Source organism: Leptonotus elevatus, chromosome 13 (assembly GCF_054856555.1).
Source record: "Leptonotus elevatus isolate MCC_2025b chromosome 13, RoL_Lele_1.0, whole genome shotgun sequence".
In the NCBI taxonomy this organism is placed as follows: domain Eukaryota; kingdom Metazoa; phylum Chordata; class Actinopteri; order Syngnathiformes; family Syngnathidae; genus Leptonotus; species Leptonotus elevatus.
The window spans coordinates 6,070,016-6,085,001 of NC_141251.1; the positions used below are offsets into that span (position 1 = coordinate 6,070,016).

The following is a 14,986-nucleotide window of genomic DNA, read 5'->3' on the forward strand; positions in this document are numbered from 1 at the left end:
ACTACGCAAACCAGGCTGTCTGTCATATACTGCCCTCAGGTGGCCAAGACGGGTAGCAGCAGAATGTCCCTTCAATAGTTGCAAAGTGGGCTGAAAACATTTTATTTATTTATGTAATTACTGTATGTTTTAATAAAGTAAATTATTATAGTAATATTTATCAAATTAAAAAAATTATCTTCATTACGCGCATGCGTAGTGCTCGTCTTCATTCTCTGACGGCCGGGTGCAGTGGACAGCGGTAAGTCAAGCTGCAATGATACTCGTTAAATATCAAACATAAACTCATTATTTGCTCTCGTTACTTATCACTAGATGTCGACGTGACTTATTTTTCCACTAGGCTTCTTACTATGGTTACGTTGCGCGTGCTTAACATTAGTGACAACGAGTCAGCTGCTAGTGTCAGCAAATCGTTAACCGAGGCCTCCATAACAAATCCTGCACGAGGCTACTCCGGCCACGAAGCTAAAGCTAATGCTAATTGCTTCCTCGTGGTCCGTGTGGCGTTTGTCTAAATAATAGTGAGTCTGAACTTCAAACATAGTTGGAGCAAGACAAACCTCGGTCATACAACCGCGGTGATTTAAACACACGAATGCGTTTCTGTATTGGCAACCTTTAATTGATACACTGTGCGTTAGCAGACTGCTATATCAAAGTGGCTAAGGGTAGCCCGAATACACTGTGCGTTAGCAGACTGCTATTTCAAAGTGGCTAAGGGTAGCCCGATAGCTTTCGGGATTTGCCGTGTCAGCAGTTGCTATTTAAACACAGCTTTATTTATAGCAAGTGCAATATTCAAAAATTATAACCCGTCAGCAAATTATGTTTAGTCGTTTAGTCATAGTAAAGCGCTTCAAAGCCTGAGTTAAGTGATTCGCGTTCAATTCTTTTTACGTATTTTGTTAAATTAAAGGTGGAAATATGTCGCAAGCGCATTGTGAAGTTGCCCTTGACCCGTGTGCTCACGTTGTTAGTTCTAGTTGTTTGCGTTCTGCCTGGAAGTGTGCGGCTCGCTATTATTGCAAGCACTGTGTGCTTTACTGCTTCTGAAAAGAAACAGGACAGTGAGTAGTTATGATACTTAGCTATTTTAATTGTTAAGCAGCCATGTGAGTACTTTATTCGTTCATAGCATTTTGTTGATTTTTTAAAAATGTATTATTATTATTTTTAGGGATAAGCAGCAAGACGGTGGCGAGTGGAGACGAGCTTTCACCCGAGTGAGTCATGGCCCAGTTCGGGGGACAGAAAAATCCGCCCTGGGCGACTCAGTTTGCCACCACCGCCGTGTCTCAGCCGGGACACACGGCCCACACGGCCCAGTCTCTTGACATCAACTTGCACTGTGAGTATAATAAACCAGATTTTCTTCCTGATCTTATGTTTGAAGTTACGCTGGTACCTCAAAAGTCACAGTTGAAACCATCATGTGCAACATCACGTGTGTTTACCACCACAGAAGCGTACCAGTGTTGGCAAACAGCTAAAGTGTGATGGAAACTGAGCTTACTGTGACAATACAACACGAGCAATACAGTTAATTAAATCTTAAAAGTGATTACACTAATGAGTCCGGGTGTAAAAAATTATGTTTATAGGTTTTAAAGGTGAGATTTTTAACTTTTCCCCCCCACACAAAAAAAGTTGTCTTAATATGTCTGGGACATTGTTTTAGCAAAATACTACAAGGATCAAGAATTATAGAACATTTTACAGAATTTACACACCCTATTTGTATATAGTCTAAAATATTAACTTGAACAGCTTAATAATTTTCTTTATAGGAATATATAGAGAGCCCCGCCAAGATTTCTTTTGTTTCCGTCCCCCAGCTCTCGGCGTGCAGCAGCCTTCCCTCCTGGGAGCCTCCCCCGCCGTCTACTCCCAGCAGTCAGCCTTGGCAGCCGCCTCTCTCAGCAACCAATCCTCTGCCAACTATCAGCTGTCCCAGCAGACGGCCGCTCTGCAACAGCAGGCGGCAGCGGCGGCCGCTGCCGCCGCCGCCGCACTGCAGCAGGTCGGTCACAGCACAGGAAGCTGGTAGCAGACGTGTATCAAACAGCACACTTGTGTCTTATCAGCTGCGCACGTGTCTGTAGTCACAGATCAATTCGGCGCTCCAGCAGTATCAGCAGCAGCAGCAGCAGCAGCAGCAGCAGCAGCAGCAACAACAGCAGCAGCAGCAACAACAACAACAGCAGCAGCAGCAGCAGCCTCCCCCGCAGCAAACGCTGCAACAGCCGTTATATAGTGTGCCTCATCAGGTGAAACATGCTCCTTGTGTCACACTCAGCACACTGAAGGGACAATCTAATTTAACAAGTACAACTGGTGCACTCCCTATAGTGACTTTGCCATTTTGTAGTTATGTTCCACAATGCATGTTAAAAAGTAGTTCACAACAAATGCTCACTAGAATTATTTTTTTATTATCCCAGTATGCTTTGCAGCGAGACGGAAAAAGCAACACACCAACACATGGATGGATGTAGTGTTTTGTCTGTATTGATTTTTTTAAAGTACACTCAGTTTAAAGCAATATATTATTGTGGGACGTCACCCATTTTACAAAAATGCAGCACATTGTAATTATGCAAGCCCTCTAATTTTTTGTAATATTGAAACATATCAGTTATGTCACCCATAATTATGACACTCATTCCTGATTACTGTTCAATGTTAACGCCATTTTTTTGGGGGGTTCTTGTCTCAGCTTCCACAGCCTCAACCGGCACTGCTATCGCAGGTAACATGGAATAATCTGCAATGGAATGAGAATCCTCTCTTAATATTCATCTGGCTGTGCCTTGAATGACAAGACATGTCGAAATGCTTCTCCTCGCCTTCCCTTAGCCACCACTGACTTTGCCCACGAGCCTGAGCCTGGCCAATCCCCAGCAGACGGCCCAGATCACCGTGTCGTACCCGACGCCGCGCTCCAGCCACCAGCAGCAGCCGCAGAAGCAGCGCGTCTTCACCGGCGTTGTGAACAAGCTGCACGATACGTTCGGCTTCGTGGACGAAGATGTCTTCTTTCAGCTCAGGTTAAAGAGAACACAAGGAGCTTAAATAAATCTTGTTGCTTCAAGCTGTTTGTCGTAAATGTTCTTTGAAAGTACAGAGGAGCCAGTAATATCAGTTTATGAACCGAATGTTTTTCGTTTGTCCACTTCCAGCGCTGTAAAAGGGAAGACGCCACAAGTGGGCGACAGAGTGCTGGTGGAGGCCGTGTACAACGCCAACCTGCCCTTCAAGTGGAACGCCCAGCGCATCCAGACCTTACCTCAGCTCACAAACCAGTCGGTGAGAGCATTTGCAGTTTGTACATGCAGACGATTGTTAGAAATGTGTGAAGATGCCTCCCATCCAGTCTCGGGTCTGAACAATTTCACTGAATGAGAGTTGAACCCTGCAAGTCTTAACATGTTTTGGGGCTTCTTCTCCCCAGATTAGATTTTTTTTTCCTCCAATCCTGTTTCTGCTGCAGATTGACTGTTCTGTTCTCAATCCGTCCCCAGCATCAGCATCAGCATCATCAGCAGCAGCCTCAGCCTTTACCTCAAGTTTCCCAACAGCTGGGCAGCCTTTACAATGAGCCAGGGATACAGCTGCGCTACTCTGACATTCACCCCGCAGTGGACGGCAGACAAAATGTAACCACATAGACCTTCAATCACACACTTGCTGTCGTCCTTGAGACGCTTTTCTTCTGCTCGCTTGATCATTTGCTTCCATTTTTAACTTCAACCATAATCACAGATCTCTTCTCAACAATATTTGCTTTGGCAGTTTAACCCAAAATTTCTTGATGGCTCCTTATCATGGACACATGACTTTATGTTTTTGCTAAGTGCTGTCTTTAGCTAGATACCATACAATGTATGTGTGTATTTGAATAACTTAAATTTTCTTTCAGATGTTCCGTCTCGTATTATCAAAGTAGAAATGATTGCAATAAGATGGAATCAGTGCCTTTTTAACAGCGTGAGTGTTTTGACCCTTACTTTTATAGTATATTAAATATCAGCAACTGGAATTCTTTGGTTTCAAGTTCTGCGATTCCAACACCAATTTGTTTAAAATTCGCAAGAGATGCCAATTTATGTTTCAGCATTTTCTAATATAAAGCTGTAATATTAGACAATTAATGGAAAATCAGAAGCAAGCCTCATTGATTGGTAAAACCTTCCTCTTATTTGATCATCATACAGCTTAAGTGTGGCAGTTTAAATTGATGAAATCAAACCCCTCAAGATGGAGTCTGCTTTCATTCACACAGACATCGTTAGTTTTTATCAAATTAGATTTATTTATCTTCTTTTCTCTTCTAGAGTCATCCTCCACCGCCCAACATGATGAAAGCTCCCCCCATCCTCCAGTCGCTACCGCCTCCGACCACATTCAGTGTTCCGCCCCCGGCCCCCCCTCCCTCCTTACTGCAGGCCCAGCTGTCTGCCGCCTCGCTCGGCCCCCTCCTCCAAAACCCGCCTCAGCCTCTGCTGCCACAACCGCCTCCCAAAGGTAAAACAAATTCCACCAGTGTCGGCTCACGTCCGAATAAAACTGAATCAAATTTGTGCCTTTCGCTGCCGAAACCAGTATGACAATGTTCTCTAGATGTTTTTCCAGGGGGTCTTCTTCAGCCCCCGGTGAGACTCATGCCACAGCCGCAGCCTGTGAGACGGATTGAGCCGCCGCCACGCTTCCCTCCTCGCAACGATCGTCCCCCTGAGCTCATCCTCCGCAGTAAAGAGGATCGCAGGTCATTGCGGTTAATCAAACTTTATAGACCGACTCACTCTGATGTCACAAGTGCTTCCTGGTTGCAGCAGACTGAGGTTTTCAGTAAAAAATGAACCTTTCATGTTATTTTAGGCAGACCATTTGAGAAAACATAGAAAATGGCTTGTTTTTTTTAATACTCAAAAGTATCTTACTGCCTACTGTTTGCAATATTATGAAAATAACTATTAAATGCTATCAGTGTACTTGTGCCACTTTTTAAGCGTCTCCCTCTCTCACTACTTTAGCCGAGACAGAGAACGCGAGCGCAGGCGTTCGAGAGAACGCTCGCCCGTGCGCAAACGCTCCCGAGAGCGTTCCCCGAGACGAGAGCGCTCACCGCGGCGCCCTCGCAGGGTTGTCCCTCGCTACACGGTGCAGTTTTCAAAGTTCAGTATGGACACGTGAGTGGAACGCCGATGCACTGAATCACGGCAGGAGATTTAGCAGTGCGGAAGATGTAACGTGCCTTTTTTCCCCCCCCCAGTTCAAGCTGTGACATGATGGAGCTGAGGCGGCGCTATCAGAGTCTGTATATTCCCAGTGACTTTTTTGGCGCTGCCTTCACCTGGGTGGACGGTTTCCCCCTGACGCGGTCTTTTCAGTTCAGCAACGCATGTAACTTCCACATATTGCACAAGGAGGTGGATCCGTTTGTCAAAAATACAGCTGTGCTCGATCCGCCTGATGCCAACCACACTTACAGTGCTAAGGTAGACCTAATCTCTGATTCTCAAACGCCCTCACTTGACATTTTAGGCAGTGGGATTAATATAAAATGTTTTACTTACAGGTGCATATTCTACAGTTGTTCGTTTTTTATTGAAAATTAAAAAACAAATGAAATTGAAATTGTTTCTCAAACATTCAGTCCTCCTAGTTTTAGATCTGCAAGGCTTGTAAAGAAAAAGCATGTTCATGTTTTGGTCACATGATAGTAGTGGTGGCCTCATTCATGCATCCCATCCAGCCATTAATAACTGAATAAACAAAGGAGCCATAAGCAAGCTACATATTTGTGACTACACACAATGATAGTGATATTGGACCGTTCTGTGTGTTTTTGTTCTCTCCGCTAGGTGATGCTGCTAGCTAACCCTAGTTTAGAGGAGTTATATCACAAGTCATGTGCCCTCGCAGAAGATTCCCAGGAAGTCAGAGACTCCTTCCAGCATCCCGCAAGGCTCATCAAGGTACCCCTAAAAGAAAAGAGAATGTCTAACATTTGGGGTCATTTTACAAATCAAGAGTGCATTGTGTCTATTGCAAAACAGAACTAACGTACCACATCGGCACGGCCGGTTAGGAGAAAGAATGACATCACATCACCTATAATCTGTTATCACTCGTCTCTGTCTTACCTTCACTCTTTGGCTCTCTTCTTTACCCTGTCTAATTTTTACGTCTTCAGTTTTTAGTGGGAATGAGAGGCAAAGACGAGGCCATGGCCATCGGTGGCCACTGGTCTCCCTCTCTGGACGGAGCCGAGCCAGAGAAGGATCCCTCAGTCCTCATAAAGACAGCTATACGCTGTTGCAAGGCACTCACAGGCATAGATCTTAGTCTGTGCACTCAGTGGTAAGAACTCTCCTTCTCATTTGTCATTTTGTTTGTAAGTGCGAAGCTCACAAATTATTTGAATATACTTTGTGGTGTTAATTTATTACCACTTATTTGTTATCCTTTATTGTATTGCCCTTTTGTGTGTGGTCGTCTTGCCTTTCTCTTTCTGTCACACTCTCTAAATTGACGCACACACTTCATCGTGGTGACAAACCAAACACACGGGACTGTGGCTGGAAGCAGTAGCATGGACCAGACGACACCGCCGTCACTTTTGTTTTTTTCTTGTGTTCCTCTATTGTCTGTGTTTAAATATTTATTGAACTGGCTTTCATATTCTTTTCTTGTTTGCACATTCAAATGTATCCTAGGTGTAAAAGGCAGAGCTCAATAATGTGGGGTGGGGGGGGCTATATAGGCTGTGATGTCATGTTTGTCGACTGACTCCCATCACCATGACAACCGTTGGAAAGCAGCAGACCAGGCCCCTCTGTGTGATTTGTGTGAGGGAGGGGGTCACTGTAATGACATATAAGGTCCTTTGGTGACTCCAAGTGGGAGGGGGAGTGAAGGCAGGAGTAGCTAAAGAAGGTTTGCCCTAGCCAGGCTTGCCTGTTGTGCTTTGCCCTGACCAGAATGTTTCTTTCCAATGCACCCTCTTCCTTTGCGACAGGTATCGTTTTGCAGAGATTCGCTATCACCGGCCGGAGGAGACACACAAGGGGCGGACAGTCCCCGCTCATGTGGAGACAGTGGTTTTGTTTCTTCCGGATGTTTGGCATTGTCTTCCTACCCGCTCAGAGTGGGAGGTGCTGTCGCGGCGACTCCGGGAGCAGCTGGCTGAGAAGCTGTCGGCCGAGCGAAAGGAGGCGGATGGAGAACAGGCACTGAACCGCTAATCCCTCTCTTCTCATTTCCGCTTCTCACAGGAAGGCACAGGAATTACAAAAATAAGACACACACCTCACCTCACGCCACACACAAAACACATGGACACGGAGTTTACTACTCCATTCCAACCTCACCTAGGCGTCCTCTGTTTACTACTCCACCTATCCCCTTCCTCTTCTCCTCCATGCCACCATCAGCACTCGGCACCTTCCCCCACATCCAGCAGACACACACAGTGGAAGCAGTGAGACTAGCTTGTGTTTGTGTACGCTCCCCTTTGCAACTGGTAAAACAGCCTCCAGCTTTTGTCTAAATTGCTGCTAATCTGGGTCGAATCGATTTCATTTGCTTCTGTTCTTTCCTGATAATTTAAACAATCTCTAAATTTCAACCAGTGCCCAGTTTTTGTTCTCCCCCAACGCTGGCATGCGCAACTGGATTACTGCTGGAATCTGTGGAGTCAGTTGCATGCTGATAATGTGTTTGTTGTAGAAATGTCTTATTTTCATATGATTTCTCACACCAATTTGATTGGGAAACGAGAACCTTCCCCCCCAAGTCGAGTGTTCCTTGTCTGTTCTTCTTGTTGGCTTCTATATTATTATTTTTTCCATTCGGACTATGAACGTCATATGTAGTTCCTTAAATCCCCCATAATTGGCAAAGCCGGTAGCTGTTAGGGCCAACCCTGCGCTCACTCCGTTTGGAGACCAGATCTCCTGCAGATACACCTCCATTTATTTTGATTTTTTTAAAATTTATTTTACCTTTTTTTTGTTTTCCACAGATTGATTGATTGTTTGATTGGCAGCTGGTTTTTAAAGAACTAGAGAGCTTCCTTGTGTACTCCTCAGTAGCAGTGGACTTAAAGCACAGTCAAGCTCACTAGAATGAGATTTTGTTTAGTTTTGTTTGGTTTTTTTAGAAGACATTTGTGATCTTGCACGGATCAACTTGAAATCTTCAGAGGATCACAAGCGACGTGCTGAATTTGTCCTGTCCCTTCTCTTTCTCCCTCGCTCTTTCTCTGACTCGTTGACTTTCTCTCAAGGAGGAAGAGGATAAGGATGGTGACAAATCCAAGGACGTGTGCATCCCGACTCACTGGACCAAACTTGATCCGAAATCAATGAAGGTAACGTTAAAGTGCACTTGGTGGTATTCATTTTTTCCCAAAGTGTTACAAAAGTAACCCTGTTAGCATGGCATTTTTGCTGTCACTTTTAGCAATAGATAGCTACAGTATAAATGATAGCTATTACAATATCAGTTCAACGTACATTAGAATCCATTTTAACCTTATGATGACCAGATATCTTTTCCCTCGGCAGAAAGTTTTCCACTGGGGTTTTAAAATAGAGGGTCCTAGCCAGCATGATTCTAAAAACAAGGCCTTAATTGGCATTTAAATGTCTAACAATTGATAAGTACGGTTATATTATAAATTGTTAGATTGCAAATATAGTCTCAAATTATCTGCAAAATCCACCCATTTTATCCCACTCCGGGACGGCCATTTTGCCACACTACCTAAGGGCTCACCTGGTTTCTGATGCTGAACCGTGATTGGCTGTAACCTAAGCAACTCTGATGTCATTTTCAATAGACATGTGGCAAAATGGCCGCCACATGAGATAGTTAAAAATAAGTAGATTTTGAGGCTTAATTTATATTCCACAAAAGCAATATTAATCAGCATGCCGTGTTTAGATTAGTGCGGGCCTAAACACACTATTGTAAAGAATTTTTTGGGGTTGGCTTATTCTTTATCAGTATTTTTATTTTTTGGATTGTCTTTTGCATTACTCATAAAATGGAGCTTAATTTGACCTATAACATTTTGAATGCAGTGTAAGTAGTATATTTATTGATATAAACATTTATTTTAAGTGACATTTTGAGGTTACAAATTAAGCACAATGAACTACTTTGCGCGGATGCATAAAAATGTCACAGCGCAAGAAGGCCACGCCACCGTGCTAGAGAGACGATTGAACAGCAGCTGACAGTTCAGGTCGTGAGAACTTTGTCATGATCGGTTAGTTTTTAGTTGCAAGCTACACTCTGTGTCAGACCTCCAGCTGGACCATGTTCTGACTCAATTTGAGCCTTGCTACAGTGAAGCCCAGTTCCACCTCAGTCAGCATTCTCGTCTTTGTGATTGTTGTGACAGGCGGACTGGTACATTGCCCCTCCTTGTAACTTGGTAAAGCCAATTTGGTTGCCACTGTGTAACTAATGACGTTCAATTTCTCAACGCTCCCCCGCAGGTTAACGACCTGCGCAAGGAGCTCGACTGTCGCACTCTGAGCTCCAAGGGCTTAAAGTCGCAGCTGATCGCCCGACTCACCAAGCAGCTAAAAGTGGAGGAGCAGCTGGAAGAGTCCAAGGAACCTGAAAAGCCAGAAATCAAACCTCCCGAGGAAGAAGAGCCGTGTCGCACCGAGGAGGACAAAGAGGTACGCGAGGCATTTCACCGCCAACTTTTGGTTCATTTGTGATAAGTATGAGATGATGAAAGGTTCTTTTTCTTCTCTGCCAGGAGGAGGAAAGGAAGAGGCAAGAGGAGCTAGAGCGTCAACGCCGGGAAAGGCGCTACATCCTCCCTGATGAGCCCACCATCCTCGTTCACCCCAACTGGGCCGCCAAGAACGGCAAGTTTGACTGCAGTGTGATGTCCCTCAGTGTGCTGTTGGACTACAGGCTGGAGGACAACAAGGAGACGTCTTTTGAAGTGAGAATTGCTATCAATTGACTTTACAGTCAACCTGCAGACTTTTGTTTTGACATTTGTCTATTCTGTTTGTCATGTCTAATATAAAAAGAATGCTTTGGTGCCAAGGGATTATGTTGAACTGAGTGGCATAGCCTTGTCTAAAGGGCAAAAAATTGCTTTGCTGCCATTTTGTGATAGCTGTAGACAAATCCAAACCTTTTTGGATGGTGTCAATCGCGTTTCGCTGTCCACCTCCTCAGCAATCCGTAGGAGATTCCTCATCGAGACACCAGCTTTGTGTATGGATGAAGAGCGTCAGTTTTGTCCTCCAGGTTTCTCTCTTCGCCGAGCTTTTCAACGAGATGCTGCAGAGAGACTTTGGTTACCGCATATACAAAGCCCTGGCTGCAATCCCCGTCAAGGATGAAAAGAAAGAGAAGGAGAAGAAGGTCAAAAAAGAGGCCGAGAAGAAGGAGCCGGAAAAGCGGGAATTAAAGAAGGAGAAAGACGAAGATGGTGATGAGCCAGCAGTGAAGAAATCAAGAGAGGACGACGAGGTTGAGAGGAGGAAGGCGAGTCATGCATAGCTGGCACTTTGATGGCTTTAATTTGTTTGTTGTGACACACTTTTGATTTGCGTACGCGAGCAGAGCGATGAGAAGGTTGTGAAGAAGGAAGAGTCACGTGACGAGGACGAGAACGAAGATGACGGCAGCACGGCCAACGCGGACGAGTACGACCCCATGGAGGCCGAAGATGCCGATGAAGATGATGCCGATGATGGTAATGTTCTTTTTGTTCAGTTATTTGGACATCTCATTAAACTGAAATTGTGGCCAATGATGAGAAATCGTGCACCACTCTGAAGCTGTGATGGATTCCACTTCCACTTTCTCTGAGGCTTCTTTTGTTGACATGATGTCATTTCTGGCACTGCATTCAATATGTTCCACTTTGACACATTTCATTTTCTGACCTTCAGACAAGGATGATGAAGATGACAGAGAGCGAAGAGATCGCAAAGATGATCGAAAATCCCCAAAAGATAAAAATTTCAAGGACAAGGTAGGCTGCTTCATTTGTGCTGCTTAAACCCTATTGAAGGAGATGGATGAAAAATGTTCAGAATTCAAAGCATGCACATTTTCCTTTGTATGTCCGCTTTAAATTAAAATGACTGAATGAATGTTGAATACGGTGGCTTGTTTTACCAGCAGGACAAGAAGCAGATGGTCACGTACAACAGGGAGCTGCTGATGGCGTTTGTTTACTTTGACCAAAGTCACTGGGGCTACCTGCTGGAGAAAGACCTAGAGGAAATCTTGTACACGCTTGGGCTGCACCTTTCACGTGCTCAGGTGAGCAAAGAACATTTCAGTCTGGCCACTGCAAACACTCAAGTCTGTCATTCTCATGGCACGTTTGTCTTTTTCAGATAAAGAAGCTGCTGAACAAGCCGGTGGTGAGAGAGTCGTGTTATTACCGCAAACTAACAGACAGGCCGAAGGATGAGCCGGATTTCTCTCCAACCGAAGCACAAATGGAAAATCCCTTAGGTGAGCTAAAATGTGATGCTTACTTCACAAGGGTTACAGTATATAAAGTGAAATATTAAACGTCCTCTCAGGCAACAGAGAACTACTGCCTGCTCCCAAATCCTGTGCTCGCTCAGAAACCAGCGAGTCCAGCAATCTGATCGTGTACAACGGAGCCATGGTGGACATTGGCAGCCTGATGCAGAAGCTGGAGAAGAGCGAGAAGGCGCGAGAGGAGATCGAACACAAGCTCATGGTGCAGGACGCCAAGATGGGTAAATACTGTTTGAATGTTTTTTGTTGTTGCAAGCTACACTCTGTGTCAGACCTCCAGTTGGACTATGGTTTGCCTCAATTTGAGCCTTTGCTACACTGAAGCCCAATTCCACCTCATTTGGCATTCTTTGTTTGTGTGACTGCTGTGATAGGTGGACTGGCACATTGCCTACCCGACTACAAAATTAGATCTTTATTGATCTGCCTTTTCTTTTCTTTTCTCAGGATGCTATCTAGGCATATGTCAGCATGCCAACTGTTGGAAATTCAGCAATAGTCTTTCATAATTGAACCACTGTAATTCTTTTAATACTGCTTATAAAAATTTAGTTGGTTTAATTTCACAATTTGTGTGTGGCTATCACTGCTCCAGCTATTTGTAAAGAAGCCATAAAAAAAAAGTCAAATTTTCACAATATGTCCTCTTCGATGCTCATGACAGAGGAAGACGCCAAGGTGAAAGCGCAACTGGATCAAGACAACCGGTCCTTGTCAAAGGAGCTGGATGAGACGAAAAGCACTCTGACGCAAACGGAAAAGACGCTAAAGGAGGCCGAGGAGCAGAAGAGCATCTACCACGAACACTTCACCAAGACCTGCAAGACTCTGACAGACACGGTCAAAGGGCTGACGGCGGTGATGAGAAAGGTAGTAGGCTGGTTTTGTATCAAGTACTTAAAAAGTAAAAGTACCAAATAGCATATATCTTAACTAATGGTGTCAAAATAAGTGCATTAATTTTTAGTTAATTTAAAGTTCCTTTAATGCCACCATTTTTTTTAATTCACAATTAATGACCGCCCCTTACGTGGGGGAATTCCAGACACGCCTCGAAATTTAGCAGTAATAAATTTAATAATAATGGATATATTTGTGGAAACTGGGGTCAAGTTGTATTTTACAATTTAAAAAAAATGTGTAGTGGAATACAATTTGAAGTTACCTGAAATAAGAATTTCAATTTTATTTAGCACAATTTAAAATCAAGTAATTTGCAAAGACATGAAACTACTTGTAATAATCAAGTGTTTGTACTCTATTAGCAAACTTGTTGTAGCCCAACTGATTTTTGTGCAAAAACATGACACAATCTTATTTGTTGTTCTCACCTCAGACTCAAGATGGAAATGAGGAGGAAAGTGTGCCGCTTCAAATGAACGGCGCTGAAGAACAAACCTCCTAAATCAGCGGCGGTAATTCTGCTGCCCGTGGGTCATATATGAGAGTGGCCTGCCATGCAATGCTAAAAACAAATAAAACCTCAGAGGAACTGATAGGAAAAGCCCCAAAACGTTAAACCCACAGATTTGTTTGATTGTTGACATGATTATTATTATATATTTTTTTGCATGGTCCATGGTGGGGAAAAGTTTCTCTTCTGCTGTCATAATAACTGACCTAAAACCCTCCATTGTCTTCACTTGTAAATATTTACAAAAGCTATTTTAATTGTTTGGACCTTGTTTCAACTCCCTATGTGGATTTACTCATGAATTTGTTCCTTTATGGACGTGTACATATTTTTTTATTTTCACAATGTTTTGTCATGAACTTACTTTCTAACATTTTTTGTTTTTGCCATCTCTTGTGCCAGTTTGTGTGATAGTTGTGCTATTATGAGATTTCGTTTTTTTTCTTTCTAATGGGCAATGCCGATGCTATTTATCTGCGAGAGAATTCCTAATGTACTATATTTAAATGACGATAACTTTGGATTCCACAAGAGTCATGCTGACTTGTTTTGTAAATAAGACTCCATCCACTGTTTAAAACCGTGTTGAATAAACACAATTTTTGGGGGGTATTTTCTTGCATTGATTTGACCATTTGAACTGTTTTTGGAACAACACGTTATGCACATGCCTTTAGCGTGTTTGCCTCTTTACTTATGCATGTAACAGAAAAGTTGTCTAATTATTATTTTCTTTTAAATGCATTCTTTGCTTAGCAAAGTAAGGTAATCGAGAATTTGTATTAGTGTCCTCAATAACTGCAATGTAACGCCACATGTCTCCAGCAGAGTGAGGTAGTCGCTAAAGTTGTAACATGCATGTGACCTCTTTTTTCTAACATACTTTATTTGAAGATCTGTTGACAGGTTGGCTTCAACACGGGCGGGCATCATCGTGGCTAAGAATGTGACCCGTGACTGAAAGACCTCGGGTTCAATAACTCGCATGATGTGCCCATCAGAGTCATCAGAATCCTTCCCGGGAGCTTGGAAAGAATTCCACTGCTGCAGTGAGCAACCAATTGTGAGTACCTGCCTCATTTTTTCTCTCTTACTTTGTCTATGTTTAAGAGGTTATTACTTTTTGAATTTACCCATGAGGAAATATTTTATGTTGTTTGTATATACTTGAATTTATAATGGGTTTTTCCATAGAAGAAAAAAAGTTACGGTTTCCGATGCTGAACCGTGATTGGCTGTAACCTAAGCAACTCTGATGTCATTTTCAATAGACATGTGGCAAAATGGCCACCACATGAGATAGTTAAAAATAAGTAGCTTTAGAGGCTTAACTTGTATTCCACAAAAGCAATATTAATCAGCATGCCGTGTTTAGATTAGTGCGGGCCTAAACATACTATTGTAAAGAATTTTTTGGGGTTGGCTTATTCTTTATCAGTATTTTTATTTTTTGGATTGACTTTTGCATTACTCATAAAATGGAGCTTAATTTGACCTATAACATTTTGAATGTAGTGTATTTATTGATATAAACGTTTATTTTAAGTGACATTTTGAGGTTACAAATTAAGCACAATTAACTACTTTGCGCGGATGCATAAAAATGTCACAGCGCAAGAAGGCCACGCCACCGTGCTAGAGAGACGATTGAACAGCAGCTGACAGTTCAGGTCGTGAGAACTTTGTCATGGTCGGTTAGTTTTTAGTTGCAAGCTACACTCTGTGTCAGACCTCCAGCTGGACCATGTTCTGACTCAATTTGAGCCTTGCTACAGTGAAGCCCAGTTCCACCTCAGTCAGCATTCTTGTCTTTGTGATTGTTGTGACAGGCGGACTGGTACATTGCCCGTCCTTGTAACTTGGTAAAGCCAATTTGGTTGCCACTGTGTAACTAATGACGTTCAATTTCTCAACGCTCCCCCGCAGGTTAACGACCTGCGCAAGGAGCTCGACTGTCGCACTCTGAGCTCCAAGGGCTTAAAGTCGCAGCTGATCGCCCGACTCACCAAGCAGCTAAAAGTGGAG

At 43.4% G+C, this 14,986-nt stretch overlaps 1 protein-coding gene across 4 annotated transcripts; it reads left to right on the forward strand.

Annotated features, from left to right (window-relative positions):
* The first annotated feature begins 206 nt into the window (after positions 1–206).
* ccar1 (cell division cycle and apoptosis regulator 1) lies at positions 207–13,573 on the forward strand. 4 transcript variants are annotated; one of them, XM_086092744.1, is made up of 26 exons: positions 207–241; positions 1,181–1,351; positions 1,839–2,023; positions 2,106–2,270; positions 2,720–2,752; positions 2,860–3,050; positions 3,183–3,309; positions 3,525–3,659; positions 4,338–4,527; positions 4,624–4,768; positions 5,037–5,192; positions 5,276–5,501; positions 5,868–5,981; positions 6,200–6,366; positions 7,025–7,235; positions 8,294–8,377; positions 9,513–9,701; positions 9,785–9,976; positions 10,291–10,530; positions 10,609–10,741; positions 10,941–11,023; positions 11,173–11,316; positions 11,394–11,514; positions 11,586–11,768; positions 12,212–12,417; positions 12,884–13,573. In XM_086092744.1, the coding sequence occupies exons 2-26, from the start codon at positions 1,234–1,236 to the stop codon at positions 12,950–12,952; spliced, it is 3,807 nt and encodes a 1,268-aa protein (XP_085948870.1). In that variant the 5' UTR covers positions 207–241; positions 1,181–1,233; the 3' UTR covers positions 12,953–13,573. The 4 variants fall into 4 exon arrangements, with proteins under 4 accessions (XP_085948870.1, XP_085948872.1, XP_085948873.1 ...); XM_086092746.1 differs by having other exon boundaries at positions 11,176–11,316; XM_086092747.1 differs by having other exon boundaries at positions 4,636–4,768.
* The last annotated feature ends 1,413 nt before the right edge of the window (positions 13,574–14,986 follow it).

Bases quoted from the DNA above. Each gene is read 5' to 3' on its own strand.
- ccar1 (XM_086092744.1), top strand. From the start codon at position 1,234: ATGGCCCAGTTCGGGGGACAGAAAAATCCGCCCTGGGCGACTCAGTTT. The intron at 1,352-1,838 runs GTGAGTATAATA...TCCGTCCCCCAG, and splicing joins TCTTGACATCAACTTGCACT to CTCTCGGCGTGCAGCAGCCT. The intron at 5,193-5,275 runs GTGAGTGGAACG...TCCCCCCCCCAG, and splicing joins TCAAAGTTCAGTATGGACAC to TTCAAGCTGTGACATGATGG.